General features: G+C 36.5%; 1 protein-coding gene across 1 annotated transcript in view; it reads left to right on the top strand.

The window, feature by feature from the left end:
* Positions 1-16,398, top strand: part of Tcs3 (Probable tRNA N6-adenosine threonylcarbamoyltransferase Tcs3) — a 142,813-nt gene that overhangs the window by 91,308 nt on the left and 35,107 nt on the right. Inside the window, exon 8 of the mRNA XM_090398354.1 lies at positions 1,493-1,571. Within this exon, the coding sequence (XP_090254480.1) occupies positions 1,493-1,571 (79 nt within the window). The remainder of the gene's footprint in view (positions 1-1,492; positions 1,572-16,398) is intronic.

Below are 16,398 nucleotides of genomic sequence, written 5' to 3'. Positions count from 1 at the left end.
ATATGTGGCCAGTGGAAGGAAGAATGATTATGAGAGAATCATGAACATTTAGGAGATTATAGTAGAGGTGTTAAATGAGCAGTTCATTAAAGTATTTCATCCTTGTGATTGTAACATAATGCAGAACACTTGAGAGCAGTGGGAAGGGGAGGAACTACTGATGGTGAGTGAGGAGGTATGTGAGGAATTAAGTAAACTTGAATTCATCAAGGCCATGGGACTTGATATATCACACCATGTCCTGAGGGAATGTTCCAGGGAGAAAGAAACAACAGTTTAACTTACTGTTTTATGAGTCTTAGATTGGCCCAAGTTCCAAAGAACTAGAAAGATTGTTCTACTTTATAAAGGGGGCGATAATACTAGGGCTTCGAATTATAAGGCAATCGTCTTGTCTAGAGTTATGGTCAAGATGCTGGAGAAGCTAGTTAGGACATGGATTCAGAACTGGGTTGACAGCAGCAGAATTCTCTTTAATGGACAGCATGGATTTGATAAAGGAAGATCGTGTTTTAGCAATCTGCTTATTTATTATAACAAGGGTAACAATGACAAAATACATTGGACAAGGGAGATGCATATACAATAGTATATTTAGATTTTGAAAAGGCTTTCAATGGCTTGCCAAATGACAACTTAGTAGTAGTTAAATTGGAACAGATAGGGTTGGACAGTAGATTAGTGCATTGGATTGGAAATTGGCTGTCTGATAGGTATCAGCAGGTTGTGTATGGGGGAGTGATATCCCAGAAGAGGAAGGTCACCAGTGGTGTGCTCCAGGGGTCTGTTTTGGGGTCATTATTGTTTAATTTGTATGTAAATAACATTGGAAGTGACTTAAATTGTGATATATGGGTGTTTTCAAATGATGCAAAGTTGAGTTATGAAGAATAGAGTAGATGTTGTGGCTTTGTAAGAGGACTTAGACTTTCTGAATGGACAAGTGTCTGTTGATATGTCAGTTTAATGTAGCAAGTGTAAGATGTTAAAATTTGGGAAGCAAAGATGGGAGTCAGAGTATAGGATTGATAGGGATGTTTTTATATATATATTTAGCCTGTGCTTCTTGTTTTAAGATTTCTGGATTCTCTACTCCTTTGCCTACTCATGGTACTAATGTCTAATAGGTTTACAAATTTACATACATTCTGAAGAAAACCCTTCATATAATGGACAAAATAAAGAGATAGTAATTTTGTCAAGAAGTAGTAATTCAAGTATACTCAAATTGTAGTACCTTGCATGGATATGCTATAAATGAATTTATGGAAAGAATGGCAGAATATTTTCACAATTATGTCACAAATTATTAGGAAGTGTACCATATTGACTATATGCTGCACTATAAGACAAAAGGTGGCTTGCAACATATTAAAAATATCTAGTGATGACTTTTTATTTATTTCATGAAGCTCAGTATTTATTCAATATGAAATTCATATGTAATAATTACAAGAACAGCGGTTTTTAAATCATTTACTTTTTTCAACAGAGGTAATAAGTTTCTTCCACTTCCATATGTTGTTAAAGGTATGGATGTCTCTTTCTCAGGAATATTGTCATATATTGAGGTATGTGGTGTTATAAAAGATCACTTAGCACAAAGTTAACATATCAGTTTGTAGTTTTATCTTTTATAATGAAGTCTTAATTTTGCTGGATATTCATAGCATCTATAAATATTTATTTCGTTATCATGTTTCTGATATAATCCTTCGGGGGGGGGGAGGCTGTAGGATACTGTGATAGTACTGCATGAAAAGTCTACATTAATACTAACTTCTTACTGACAATTTCCCTCCAAATTAGTCTGTTATCTGTCAAAACTCTGATATTGTCAGATCATTTTATTATTATTATCATCACGTGACACCTCCAAGGAGTCCAAAGACTCATCGAGGAAGGGCATCTACTCCACAGCTCTCTGTCTCCACTAACTATAATCATCATCTACACCAACGCCATCTGCTGCCCACCAACACCACTAGTATGTTTTTGTCTGTAAATTAAAGACATTCACAAACATCCATGCCCATGGTAGGATTCATACCTGAAGACTTTTGGCTGGAGAGCAGATACACGAACCACTCGGCCAACCAGGCTGGCAAAAATGTTCCTCCATTCAGTAACTAGACTCGAACTTATAAGTCTTTCTTCATGCTGATTCAAAATTAATAACGGAAAAAACTCACGTACAAAGATTATTTAATAGTATAATTTTTGCCTGTGTGTCACAGGCATCTTCAGTACATTAAGCTCAAATTAAACAATAACTGACAATTCCAAAAAGCGCCACCTAAGTAGCTGGTGTAAGATAACTAAAAAGGTCAATAACTTTCCTTAAAAAAAATAAATAAAATAAAATAAAATAAAATAAAAAAAAAAAAATCAATACAATAAAAAGTTAGGAAAGATGAGCTGATTTGTAAAGTACTATCTCCCATAAAGAGGGCATAGACGTAAGCCGTCGGATCTGTTTAAGTTAAGAGAATGAAGTAGAGTTTCACATGTTTCTTTATAAAGGCGTTCCATGAGAAACTGACTTTTGTGAAGAACTTTTGTCTTTCTCCAATGAACTCTGTGTCTGGTGAAGATGGCATGTTGCAGAACATGTGAAACTCTATTTCATTCTCCTAACTTAAACAGATCCAACGGCTTACGTCTATGCCCTTTATGGGAGATAGTACTTTACAAATCAGCTCATCTTTCCTAACTTTTTATTGTATTGATTTTTTTTTATTTTTTATTTTTTTTTATTTTTATTTTTATTTTATTTTATTTTATTTTTTTAAGGAAAGTTATTGACTTTTTTAGTTATCTTACACCAGCTACTTAGGTGGCGCTTTTTGGAATTGTCAGTTATTGTTTAATTTGAGCTTAATGTACTGAAGATGCCTGTGACACACAGGCGAAAATTATACTATTAAATAATCTTTGTACATGAGTTTTTTCTGTTATTAATTTTGTATCAATATGTCTACTCACATTATACCTCTTTTAAAACTTATTTCTTCATGCTGTCAAGTGCCATAGAGTGCAAACGCAACTTCAACTGAGCTACACCTTAATGATACATTTTAAGAAATGTTGATCTTTAATAATTATTACATGAAGCATAAGTATTCTCTTATTTATTATTCTTTTTTAATGACTACTTCGGTAATTGTTTAATGAATGATTACTGAGTAGATTTGCATTTTACTGGAAAAGAGTGTGTTCATTTGCAACATTAGGCAAAGCAAAGAAATTTAGAGTAGATCTATTATAATAGTATAATAAGAATTTTAATATTAGAATAGTAAGTGCCAAAATTTCTTAATTGGCATCATGAACTATATCATAGAAAAAAGGAAACAAAAAGCATCTCTGTGTAAAATACTAAAGAATAGGGCATGTCAGTTATATCATTATTGATTGTTTAAAATTATAATTCACAGTCTTCATACCAGCCAGTGGTATTTAGTGATTACATTATGCAAAGAGGAGATGTTTAGTTAAAAGTGTAATACATATTTTACTTGTGAATACAGTGTATTATCACTGTAGCAAATACATATGAATCAGAGAAATAGTTTATTATAGTGGAAGATTTGCTATAGTGATTTTTTTCCCCTTCATTAATGCTGTTGAACATCATTTTTTTTTTGGTAGTTTGTCTCAGTTCATTTTCCTTACATATAGCTTTACATAGATATAGCTTTGGGAGTATTGAAGTAATATTCTCATGATCCTTACCTACATAAAATATTCCATAATTTCTCTTACCAAAGAAATGAAATGCCATAGATTTTTGGTGTCAGCCCTTAAGGCATCAAAGGTCATGCTGCACCAGGACACAGCAGTACATATCATAACTGGTTAGAAGGACAATCACAAACATCCATGCACTCTGCAGGATTCAAACCTGCAGTCTCTTGGTTGGAGAGCAGATATGCTAACCACTCGGTAAAGGTGAATCTGTATCTAGCATACAGTTAAGTAAAGGAATACTTATTAAAATCCTCCTCAAAAGCAAGCTGTTTTCATCCAAATTGTGACCAGTAATATTATTCCAAATTTTTCACTTTCAATCCTAAAACAATATTTTCTATTAAATCACCTTTACTGAATTGATCAATTCAGTAAAGATAGCCACTTCATCTTTTATTCCCAAGTAATTTTCTTCAATGAAGCAATTTCCACATTTGAGTGATATGCCAGGCTGCTGATGGATTGATAATGTGCACCACATAGTCTCTTCCAACCAAATGTCATTCCCCCCTACACACACACACTCTTTTACATGGTGGTGAAGCCGGTGAAAAACAAACAGGGCTGAAAATTGGCAGGATAACCTTAAGATACAGAATGGAGAAAATGGCATTCCTCGGGCAGCCTGGCCTGCCTGCCAAAGGTGACAACCTCATCACCAAACTTCTGATTGGTAACTAACTTTGGAGATCATATTACTCAAAATTTTTCAAAAAAAATTTTAGCCCTTTTTGAATAAACACCCAGGATGGATAAATGGATATTGAAAGCAGATAAATGGGAAAAATCAAAATTGTCATCTGAGAAGATCTGGTAGTAGTAACTGAAATAAAGAAATTAAGAGAAACAAAATCAGAACAAAATATATAGATATGTCATGGGAATGGAAGAGAAGAGAGAGAGAAGGATTAGAAGGATAACTATTGAGATAAATGATTATTTGAAACAAGCATGAAACCAAACAGAATCCATCTAACAACTATAAGAATATATGTCTCAGTAGAAAGTAAAGATAAACAAAGTGAATAATTTTGTAAGTTGTTACAAAAATTAGATAAAATAAACCCAAATGATTTTATGCTAATAGCAGATGACCTAAGTACAAGAATAGATAATGAATCAGTACCATTTGTGATAGGGAAATTGTGGAAAAAATTGTTTTAATGAAAATGGAAAAAGATTAATGGATTTTCAGTCTTACAACAACTTAAAATCTAACAGATAAGCTTAGATGGTGATGTTTATACTATTTTATAAACAGATGTTTTATTAACTTGCTTATGTTTCAAATCAGCATCATCAGAGCACAACACATATATACACAACAGTGAATAAGTGAAAAAGGTGGTCTGTTTAAGTGATTTAGATTTGACCCGTTTTTTTTTTTAAAGTTCGCAGTGTTTGAATTTTTGTTTGTGATGGCTCCAAAAGTTGGTAAAGCTATGAAAACAGTCAAAATTCCTGAGGTTGCTGCCCACAGCACCACCAAGAAAAAGAAACCCATGAGAAAAAGAAGAGAAAGCTTTGGTACCTACATTTATAAAGTGCTCAAACAAGTTCATCCTGACATTGGTATTTCCAGTCGGTCGATGGCTGTAATGAATAGTTTGATTATGGATTTATTTGAACGCATTGCCACGGAATCAGCCCGACTATCAAAATATAGTCATCGTTCAACTATTTCCAGCAGGGAGATTCAAACCGCTGTACGTCTTATAATGCCAGGAGAATTAGCAAAGCACGCAGTATCTGAAGGTACAAAAGCTATAACTAAATACACAAGTTTTTCCTAATTTGGCAAAAGAAGACTTCAAATTTTAATGTCTTTAATGACTGTTCGTATTTTAATTGCCGCATATTTTATGTAAAAAAAAAAAAAAAAAAAACTAGCGTCCCTGTAGTGCAGTTGGAAAAAGGGCGAAACGTATTTATCAACTGGAAAGAAGTGAGTTCGATTCTCACTGAATTGAGCAATTTTTGAGGGTGGCGCTAGTGTCCTTGGTAAATGTGGCGGTCGAGTTTAGCTAGTCTAGAAAACGTGTTTTTAAAGTTAAATATAGTGTGGCTTTTTGTCACAAATTGTGCTGCAGTTGTGCATCGGTTAGAAACAAGTGTCCTTCAGTGGTATTATTGTTTAGAACTGTGTTGTATATATTGTGTTTTCACTGCCGTTTGTTTCACTATATCAACGTGTAAAGATGGCGTCCAACAAGAAACGTACGTCAGCGGCGCGCAGGACTTCTACTACTACAAGAAAGGCCGGCTCAGCGTTAGATTTTTCGCAATGGATGCGTTGCGGAAACTGCTATATGTATGCACCGAAAAATGTGAAGGATCTGTGGTCGGTCTGGCAAAATGAGAAGAACGAAAATGTCGATGTATATGAGAAGTGTCGGGATAGGCTGGAGCGTTTAGGAATGGAAGCTGACATCGGGACCGTAGTGGAAGAACTTCGGCGGGAGTTTATGGAAATGAAAAATGACCTTCATCTTCTTCATGAGGAAGTGGAAGTGATCGGTAAGGAGATACTGGAAGTTAAAGCGGAGTTTAATGTGTTAAACAGAGAAATTAGGACTATAGAGATTACTTTAGCTGAAGTAACTAGAACAGGATTACATATGGGTGAGTCTTTGGTGAATGATTCAGTAATAAATAGTATGGGAGTGATTGGGAGTCAATATAATAAAACCACAAGTGGCCTAGAAGAAATGAGATGTAGTGAGAGTGGGGGGGTAAGTAATAGAGAGTTGAGTAATGAAGCTGGGAGAGTCATGCTGAATAGTGTAGAGAATGAGTCCATGAGTGTGGACTTGAATGAAGTTAAGAGTGGTAAAATATATGGTGATTCTATGAATAAGGGTATGGAGAGTGGTATGCATGAGGAGTGCTTGGCTGATGGGACAATAGAAAGAGTGGCTTTAGCAATAAAGAGAGGGCATGAAGCAGACAAGATGATAGTTATGGTGGGTACGAATGACCTGAGAGGTAGTATAAATCGGGTAGGAAAAGATTTAAGAACATTATTAGATATTGTGAAGAGGAAAAGTGTCAATGGGAGAATAGTGTGTGTGCTGCCTCGTTTTGACAATTACGAGTTAAGTAGACGAGCAATGATAATGAATGATATGATTGCAAGAATGTGCAGAAAAAGAGGTCTGGAGTTTGTTGATGTTTGGAGTGTGTTTGAAGGAAAAAGGCAGTTGTATGCTAGAGATGGACTGCATCTTAACATGGAAGGACATAAGAGATTGAAGAAGTTATTGTTTTCTGAACAGGTTGAAGTTATTGGGCAGGGAAACTAATATTGAAAAGGTTGAGTGTAAGAGAGAGAAACTTTAGCACTGATTGTGTATTTATTGATCCTTATAGACTGAATAAATTGCAGAAGAGAGGGGATAAAAATCGGCATAGGACTACGGTAGTTAGTGACTTATATATCAGTTCTAAATCCGGTACAAGATCTAGAGGGAATCTGCAATTTTTGTATACCAATGCTAGAAGCATTCGAAATAAGAGAGAAGAATTTTTGGCATTAGTCAGTGAAATCTCACCAAAAGTTGTAGGGATTAGTGAAACTTGGCTGTCAGCAGAAGATGTGGTCACTGGAATTGAATGTGATGGGTACAGTATTTTCAGGGAGGATAGAGAAGATAGAACAGGAGGAGGAGTACTGTTGATGATAGCTGATGTGTTGCAGCCAAAGAAAGTAGTATATCATGATGATAGACATGTGAATGAGAGTTCATTTGAGGCAGTCTGGTGCGAAATAGTGACCAACGCAACCAAATATACAGTTGGATGCTGCTATAGGCCAGGGAGTACGGGGGGAGATATTGAATTCATGCATTAGCAACTTAGTGCAATGAGTGAAGGCTTGGTGATTATTATGGGGGATTTTAATTACGGTGATATCAATTGGAAGGAGGAAATATCACGTAGCAAAAAGGAAATGGAATTCATACATCTTCTACGAGATAATTACTTGAAACAGCACGTAACTGAAGGGACACGTGGTGTGAGAGTGTTGGACCTGGTTATTGGTTCAGAGGTTATATGCATAAGTAAGGTGTCCTCGTTACCTCCAGTTGGTGAAAGCGATCATGTGGTATTGACTTGGGAGGTTGCAAAATCTGTGGATTTTTCTATTAAGAAGGGGTATGTACAGAACTACAGGTTAGGCAATTATAACAACCTTCGGAGTGAGCTTGCAGCCATCCCATGGCAGAACATATTGCAAGGGAAAGATGTTAGCAGTGCTTGGGATAAAATCAGCGGGTATCTGAGGAAAGCAATATCAGATTGTGTCCCCATGGTTAGGAGGTCAAACAAGGCAGGCATTAGATGGATGAGCAGTAGTATCAAGCTTGAACTGCAAAAAAAGAAAATGTTATGGAGAATTTACAAGGAGAAAGGCGATCAGGACACCCATGAGCAGTACAAGGCTCAAGCTAGGAAGGTTACCAGCATAGTAAGAAAAGCTAAATCAGATTATGAGAAGACCTTAGCCAAAGAGATCAAGGGTAATCCCAAAGAGTTCTTCCGCTATGTGGCAAGTAAGAGGAAGAATGACTTCGAAAGGATAACCTTAGTGGGTGCTGATGGTATTGAGGTGACAAAATCAGATGTAATAGTCGAGTTACTGAGTGATCACTTTTCAAAAGTCTATCACCCAAGTGAGGATATTTCTATACCTACAGCAATACCTAATGTGAGAATTGAAGCTAAAGAATCAGAGGTATTAAATATATTGCAAAACTTAAATGCAAACACTGCGGTAGGCTTAGATGGAATATCAGCTCGGGTGTTGCGTGAATGTGCAAATGAATTGTCAACCCCTCTCACCTGGATATTTAACTTAAGTTTGAACTCTGGTATGGTCCCTAGGGAGTGGAAGTTAGGCAAAGTGGTTCCTTTGCATAAGGGTGGCTCTAAAACTGCGGTATTGAATTACAGACCAATCACCATCTCAGGAGTAGTGGTAAAAGTATTGGAAAAGTTGGTTAAAGACAAAATTCAAGAATGGGTGGATCAGGATATGATACTCTATAGAGGCCAACATGGTTTTGTTAAAGGTAGATCCTGCCTTAGCAATCTATTAACTATTCATAATAGAATAACATCTGAGTTGGACAAAGGAACTGGCTACACAGTGGTACTTCTGGATTTTGCTAAGGCTTTTGACAGGATGCCCCATAGAACACTGTTACGCAAATTGGAGCAGATGGGAATGGATATTAAATTGGTGATATGGATAGGAGAATGGTTCAGGGAGAGATACCATAAGGTGGTGTATGGAGGAGCCGAGTCCGGAATGAGGCAGGTGACCAGTGGTGTGCCTCAGGGCTCTGTGCTTGGGCCAATGTTGTTTAATTTTGTATATAAATGATATAGGAAACGGCTTAAAGGGAGATATTCAGTTGTTTGCTGATGATGCAAAGTTGTGTAGTGCAATAAAAAATCAAGCTGATGTTGAAAGTTTGCAGGAGGATTTAAATAAGCTGGTAAAATGGGCAAAAGAAAATGGATGTCAGTTCAATGTGGAAAAGTGTAAAGTCATGCATTTTGGGATTAAAAGATTACCAGCTGTGTACTACATCGATGGAAAGGTACTCCAGGAGATTGATGAGGCTATGGACTTAGGGGTATTGGTAGATAGGGAGATGAAGTTCAGAGGACACATTGCTAAGGTGTCCAAGATTGCACATAGGATTACTTGGTTGTTGAGGAACACACTGACATCCAGAGATAAAGAGGTTATTATTCCCCTTTATAAAGCATTGATACTTCCACATTTGGATTACTGTGCTCAGGTCTGGTCACCTGGATTCCTTGGAGATGAGGAGGCTGTGGAGAGGGTTCAGAGAAGAGTGACCAAGTTGGTGAGTGATATAAAAAATGCTCCCTACATTGATAGATTGAGAGCTTGTGGATTGCAGAGATTGGTTGATAGGCGAAGAAGAGGGGATATGATAGAAACATTCAAATTGCTAAAAGGTTTTTATAGGATTGATGCAGGGGAAATGTTTCAGCTGTGTGAAAGTGATGGAAGAACAAGAGGTCATCTCTGGAAATTAAAGAAGAGTGTGGTTAACAAAGGTGTCAGAACAAGGTTTTTTGCCTGGAGGGTGGTGAATGAGTGGAATTCATTGCCTGACTTAGTTGTGAGCTCTTCGTCTGTAAATGAATTCAAGAAGAGATATGATAGATATTGTTTTGCTAGTTTGGGTCTCCCGCGATGAGTCTACTGACTCCATGGAGATACCCGTAATAATAATAATAATAATAAAAAAATACAATTGTAATGGGCAAAAGATCTAAATTTCCTATTTTGGTGCCATCTAATATTGTATGGGGAAAAAAAATTACAGCTATATAGGAGTTGCTCTCTGCCAAAAATTTGGGAGACTGTTATCCTAAGAGCAACTCCCACATAGCTGTAAATTTTATTTTTTTCCTTACAACAATAGAGGGTGCCAAAATAGGACTTTAGATCGTTTGTCTATTACAATTGTATTGTTTCACTTAAGGGTCAAAGCTGTATAACTGAGAGGAGACCTCCACATAGCCTTTAAAGAAATGCAGAGAACCAGGGCTTCTGACCTAATGTCCAATCCTCACCTTCTCATGGTGCATCCTGTTAGGTATCTACCTGAACGAATGAGGATGGGCTGGCAATCTGAGATTTAGCTAACCAAATTGTATGCTTATTGGCTTAAACCAAATTTCAAATGATGATACAACATGACAGAATTTCATGCCGGCTGGGGCATTGCCCAATTAATTAGGCCCCTGTTGTTTTTGCCAGGGAACCAGGACAAACAGCGAAAAGTCAGTTACTGGAACAAATCCTAAAACACCTCAACTCAACATCACCAGAGTTCAAGATTGCTACTATCAACATAAGAAGCCTGAATCGCAAAGAAATGGAGCTAGCTGAGGAATTAGCTAAATACTAGATTGATATAGCAGGAGTGACTGAAACAAAAAAGACAAAAACTGGTGAGCTCTTTCTGAGCAATAAATACAAAATGTTATATTCAGGCAATAATGACAATCAAGGAAAAGGAGTAGCCATAGTATTCAACACTGAATATGAGACTAATCTTGAATTGCAGGCAGTCTTAAGTAGAGTGATGTGGACAAATATCAGAATGGGGAACTGGACAATGAGACTTATTTGTGCCTATGGTTCCACTGATCTACTAAGGTAGAAGTGGAGGAAATTTTTCAGACTTTAGAGAAAGCACCTGACACAATGAAAAAGGAAAAGTTGGTCCTTGTTGGGGATCTAAATAGCAGAGCAGGTAATGATTGTCAGACATAACAAACATATTTTGGTAAAATTTGGAAAAAATAGCAAGGTTAATAATAATGGCAAATACCTATTGGATTTCTGCTCAGGACATGGACTGGTTATTACTAACACATTACTTCAATATAAAAATGTGCACAAATTCACATGGAAAGAAGAGGCAAGGAATAAGAATAGTCTCATTGACTATGTTGTTGTTGATAGTGATGTTTCTCCCTGGTGCAGGGCACCAGAGTGTACAGAGGATTTGAAATTGGAAGTGATCACCATTTAGTCTTGAGGAGGATAAAAGTGAATTTCATATTGAAAAGAAGAACATATAAGAAAGATTTAAAGTGAATAAAAGTGGAGCAATTCTCAGATGTGAACTCTAGACTAAAATACACAAACATCATCATCATCAAATTCCTGCCATGTATCCTCAAGGGGTGTAAAGGATATGATAGTACTACATGAAAAATTTACATCATTACTAATGTTGGATTGTGATAGATTGGAATTTTAGGAACTCCAATCTTATCATAGTCTAACATGTGTTTCCAAATAAAAAAGGAATATAAATACATGTGATTGATTGCCTCTGAGTATTAAATTAATGTCATATAAATTTATCAAGCAAATTTTACTATGAGAAAACAAATAAGTGTGCATTTAGTACCACTCACAAATGAGTTAAAATCAATAATGGAAGTGTAAACCTTTAGCAAGAGTTTTATAAAGTAATATGTATTAAAAGATATAGAATGTTAGCACAAATTCAAGATGTGGGGGGAAGTGAAGTCCAAAGGTCACGGAGCAGTAATGCGAGAGAGCGGCTCGCCCCGAGCAATAGCGTGATGTCAGCACACGTGCGATAGCAAAGAAGGCTGGACGCCGTGACGTAAGACCACGTGAGTGTGTTGGCTGGACATCATGGAATGCGAGAAATGCAGAGAAAGAAGAGTGGAAATAAAAGGGTCATGCACCCCTCACAAGAAGCTTTTTGTTCCTGGATCTCCTAGTGTGTTCGTCTCGCGGTGCCGTGAAGGGTAGCAGTGCCTCCATTCTGGAGGATTTCGATAAAGGCAGCAGCGGAACTCGGCAGTCGTATCTCCATGGAAGGAATAAGCCCGGCAGTCCATAGAAAGCCAGATTGGAACACATGGACATTTCGTTTATGGAAAGGCAGATTCCTGTAGACCATTGATGCGATACAGAAAAAAAGGGTAGATAAGTAGACTTTATTTGTATTTAGCTGATTGTGAATGAGAGATTTGTGCCACATTGTAAAAAACAGAAGAAAGAACATGAATGATATTAATTAGAACTGTGTTACTATGATATAGAGAGGGTTACCTTAAATCTTACTGTCTCCTATTGTGATAGAGTTACATAATATGTTAAAGGAGGTTACGAATATGTCTAGAGTGAGGAATTACTATTTAATGAAGGGATTGTAAAAGATAAATGCTATCTTGTGTGGTTTGATTGAACTACTGAAAATGAGTTATTGCGATAATCATGCATGATTAAGGTAATTATTTAAGAGTATAAATAAGAATCTTACTTTAGAGAATTACAGCATAATCAGTTTTAAGTATACTTATATTATTGTATTATTTTAGCTCTATCCTGACTGTCAGGAACTCCCTTGAGATGGAAATTAAGCTTATTGTATTGTATGTACATATTTATGATATCTAATAAACCTTCCTTTTGTATCTAACTAAGACTATCTGTGAATTTTGGAATCCGATGCACCTCTTATAAAAGTAATACGAACCTATGCGGGAGACTAGAGAAAAGTAGAGTTTGGCCACTTCTGCAAAGTTGCTAGGTATAACTTAAGTACTGTCTTGAGATCACCTCTTGATTGATAATATCGTTTAATCTAATAGCGCTAAGTGGTGCAGCGAAATATAAATTTTCTTGGCGTTTTACGAGAGGTAGATCTCAGACACTCTGATACTCTGGTGTTGCCTAGATCTCGAGGCAATTACATTGTCCCCCAGAGGTACCACGTGATACCTGATTGAGAGTTTAATGGGGATTTGACCCAAAGATAGAAGAATAGATATATGAGTAGAAAGTAAGACACAACACTAACATCCTATCTACAATTTTCCTCCAAATCAATCTGTTACTTGTCAAGACTCCAACATTACCAGATCTTATATTTCTATCGTCTAAGGCACTTTGTACTGTATCAATCCACCTATATCTTGGTCTTCCTCTGGGTCGTTTTCCTGCCAACTTGGCAGAGAGCACTTGTTTTGCTAATCTTTCCTCGCCCATTCTGTTTAAGTGACCATACCACCTGAGATTAGCTCTGCTAATGCATTCCTGGATGATGACAATGTCAAGTTCTTTCTTAATATAATCGTTTTTAATATGATATTGGCATTGATGTCATCTGTTCACGCCTCTAATCTTTCTCAGGACTCTCATATTTGCGGCCTCTAGTCTTTGGTCAAGTGTTTTACTACTGATCCAGCTCTCAGATCCACAAGTTAAAACTGGTTTGAACACTGTCTTGTATACAGCTAATTTAGTGTTCCGACTAATTTCTCTCTTATTCCATATGAATTTATTCAATTGACTTCCTACCATACCAGCTTTGTTGATTCTGTTGTCTATTTCCATATTTAATAATACCATCTTCACCAAAAATCGTGCCTAAGTAGCTGAAATCTTTTACTTGTTCCACAGGTTCTCCATTCACAATACAGTTGACATTTTCAATGATTCTGCCTATTTTCATTGTGTTTGTCTTTTTATTGCTGACCTTCATACCATATCTATTACAACAGTTATTCAATTTAGTCAGAGAATCTTGCAGACTTGTAGCAGAATTATTTAGAAGTATAACATCTTCCGCATAAAGCAAAGAGCTGAGATATCAGATTTAATACCACTTTCCTTCATAATGTGATCTATATAGATAATAAATAACAGTGCGGATAATGTACATCCTTGTCTCACACCAGATTTAACATTAAACCATCTTCCTGTACTTCCTTCGATTCTAACTGCTGACTTACAACTCAAATAAAGACTAAGTATGGCTTGATATAATGTCCCATTGACACCATATAACTGTAGCGTTTTGAATAGCTTCTCTCTTGGCACCTTGTCATATGCCTTTTCCAAATCGACAAAACTTAAATCCAGATCTTTGTTATATTCCTATGATTTCTCCACTATTTGTTGTAAATTGAAGATCTGATCCTGACAGCCTCTATTTGACCTGAATCCAGCTTGTTCTTCACCAAGCTTTTCTTCCACAATTCTTCTCAACTATTTCTCAAGTATACTTGCATATATCTTACCAGGAACACTCAGTAGGGATATACCTCTGTAATTCTCACATTCAGTTTTATTTCCCTTTTTATATATGGGTACTATGAGAGCTCTACTCCAATTGTCTGGAATTCGTCCCTCTGTCCAGGCATTCTGAACTATGCAGTGCAGCCACTGTAAGACTTTTATACCACCATATTTCAGCATTTCTGGTCAAATATCATCTACTCCTGCTGCCTTTCCACATTTCAAACCTTTGATGGCTTTTTCTACTTCAAGTATGGATATGTATTCCTGCCTGCATGCCTGGTCAGTGTTTTTAATCAGTGCTGTCATCACTGCTTGTTTCATTTAGCAAATTTTCAAAGTAATTACTCCATACTTCAAGGATATCTTTTTCTCCCATTTTCATATCACCTTTATCATGTCTAACTCCTTTTACAGCACTCTCCATTCCTAAGCTCTTCTTAAACAACCTTCAGAATATTTTGCCACCTTCTTGATATTTATTTTCTATGTTCCTACCAAAGTCCTCACATGAATTTTGTTTAACTAGTTTTACACACAGTTTAGCTTTCTTACATCTGTCTCTATATTCTCTAAGAGCACAAGCTGACTTATTTGACAGGAACTTTTGGTATGCTTTCTTCTTTTTCTTCACTGCCTCTTTAACTTCCTGTGTCCACCATGCAGTTCTAATTTTTCTATCCTTGCAGACAACTTTACCACATGCCTCTCTAGCTGAATCAATCAGGGTTTTCTTCAAGGCTTGCCACTGAATCTCCAAGGTTTGGTTTCTGTTCTCAAACTCTTTCATTTTTCCTTCAATAATCTTTGTGTATTTTAGTCTACAGTTCACATCTGAGAACTGCTCAACTTTTATTCGCTTTAAAACTTTCTTACATGTCTTTTCAATAGGAAATTCAATTTTATCCTGCTCAAGACTAAATAGTGATCACTTCCAATTTCAAATCCTCTGTACACTCTGATGTCCTGCATCGTGGAGAAAACATCACTATCAACAATAACATAGTCAATGAGACTTTTCTTATTCCTTACCTCTTCTCTCCATGTGAATTTGTACACATTTTTATGTTGGAACATGGTGTTAGTAATAACCAGTTCATGTCCTGAGCAGAAATCCAACAAATATTTGCCATTATTATTAGCTTTGCTCTTTACTCCAAATTTTCCCAAGACATATTTGTATGTCTGACAATCACTTCCTACTGTGCTATTTAGATCCCCAACAAGGACCAACTTTTCCTTTTTCATTGTGTCAGTAACTTCTCTAGAGCCTCAAAAAATTCCTCCACTTCTACCTTAGTAGAACCTTCTGTGGAACCATAGGCACAAATAAGTCTCATTGTCCAGTTTCCCATTCTGATATTTGCCCAAATCACTGTACTTGAGACTGCCTGCCATTCAAGAAGATGAGCCTCATATTTTGTGTTGAATACTATGGCTACTCTTTCTTTTCTTGAATATAACATTTTGTATTTATTGCTCAGAAAGATCTCACCAGATTTTGTCTTTTTTGTTTCAGTCACCCCTGTTATGTCGATCTGGTACTTATCTAATTCCTCCGCTAGCTCCATTTCTTTGCCATTCAGGCTTCTTATGTTGAGTTACCGATCTTTAACTCTAGTGATGTTGAGTTGGGGTGTGTTTTCAGATTTGTTCCAGTAGCTGACTTTTCGCTGTATGCCCTGGTTCATTTCTGAATCAATCAGTGTTCAAAAAAACACTGATTGATTCAGCCAGAGAGGCATGTGGTGAGGTAGTCTGCAAGGATAGAAAAATCAAAACTCCATGGTGGACACAGGAAGTCAAAGAGGCAGTGAAGGAAAAGAAGAAAGCATATCAGAAGTACCTGGTAAATAAATCAGCTTGTGCTGTTATAGAATACAGAGACAAATGTAAGAAAGCTAGACATTTTGTAAAACTAGCGAAACAAAAGTCATGGGAAGACTTTGGTAAGAACATAGAAAATAAATATCAAGAAGGTAGCAAGATATTCTGGAGCTAGATATTCAAGATATCAAGATATTCAAGAT

The sequence above is a fragment of the Typopeltis vanoorti genome, chromosome 9, assembly GCF_054136105.1.
Source record: "Typopeltis vanoorti isolate ZY-2024b chromosome 9, IOZ_Tvanoo_1.0, whole genome shotgun sequence".
NCBI classification, from domain to species: Eukaryota; Metazoa; Arthropoda; class Arachnida; order Uropygi; family Thelyphonidae; genus Typopeltis; species Typopeltis vanoorti.
The sequence above is the reverse complement of the archived record's forward strand: the minus strand, read 5'-3'. Positions and strand labels throughout refer to the sequence as shown.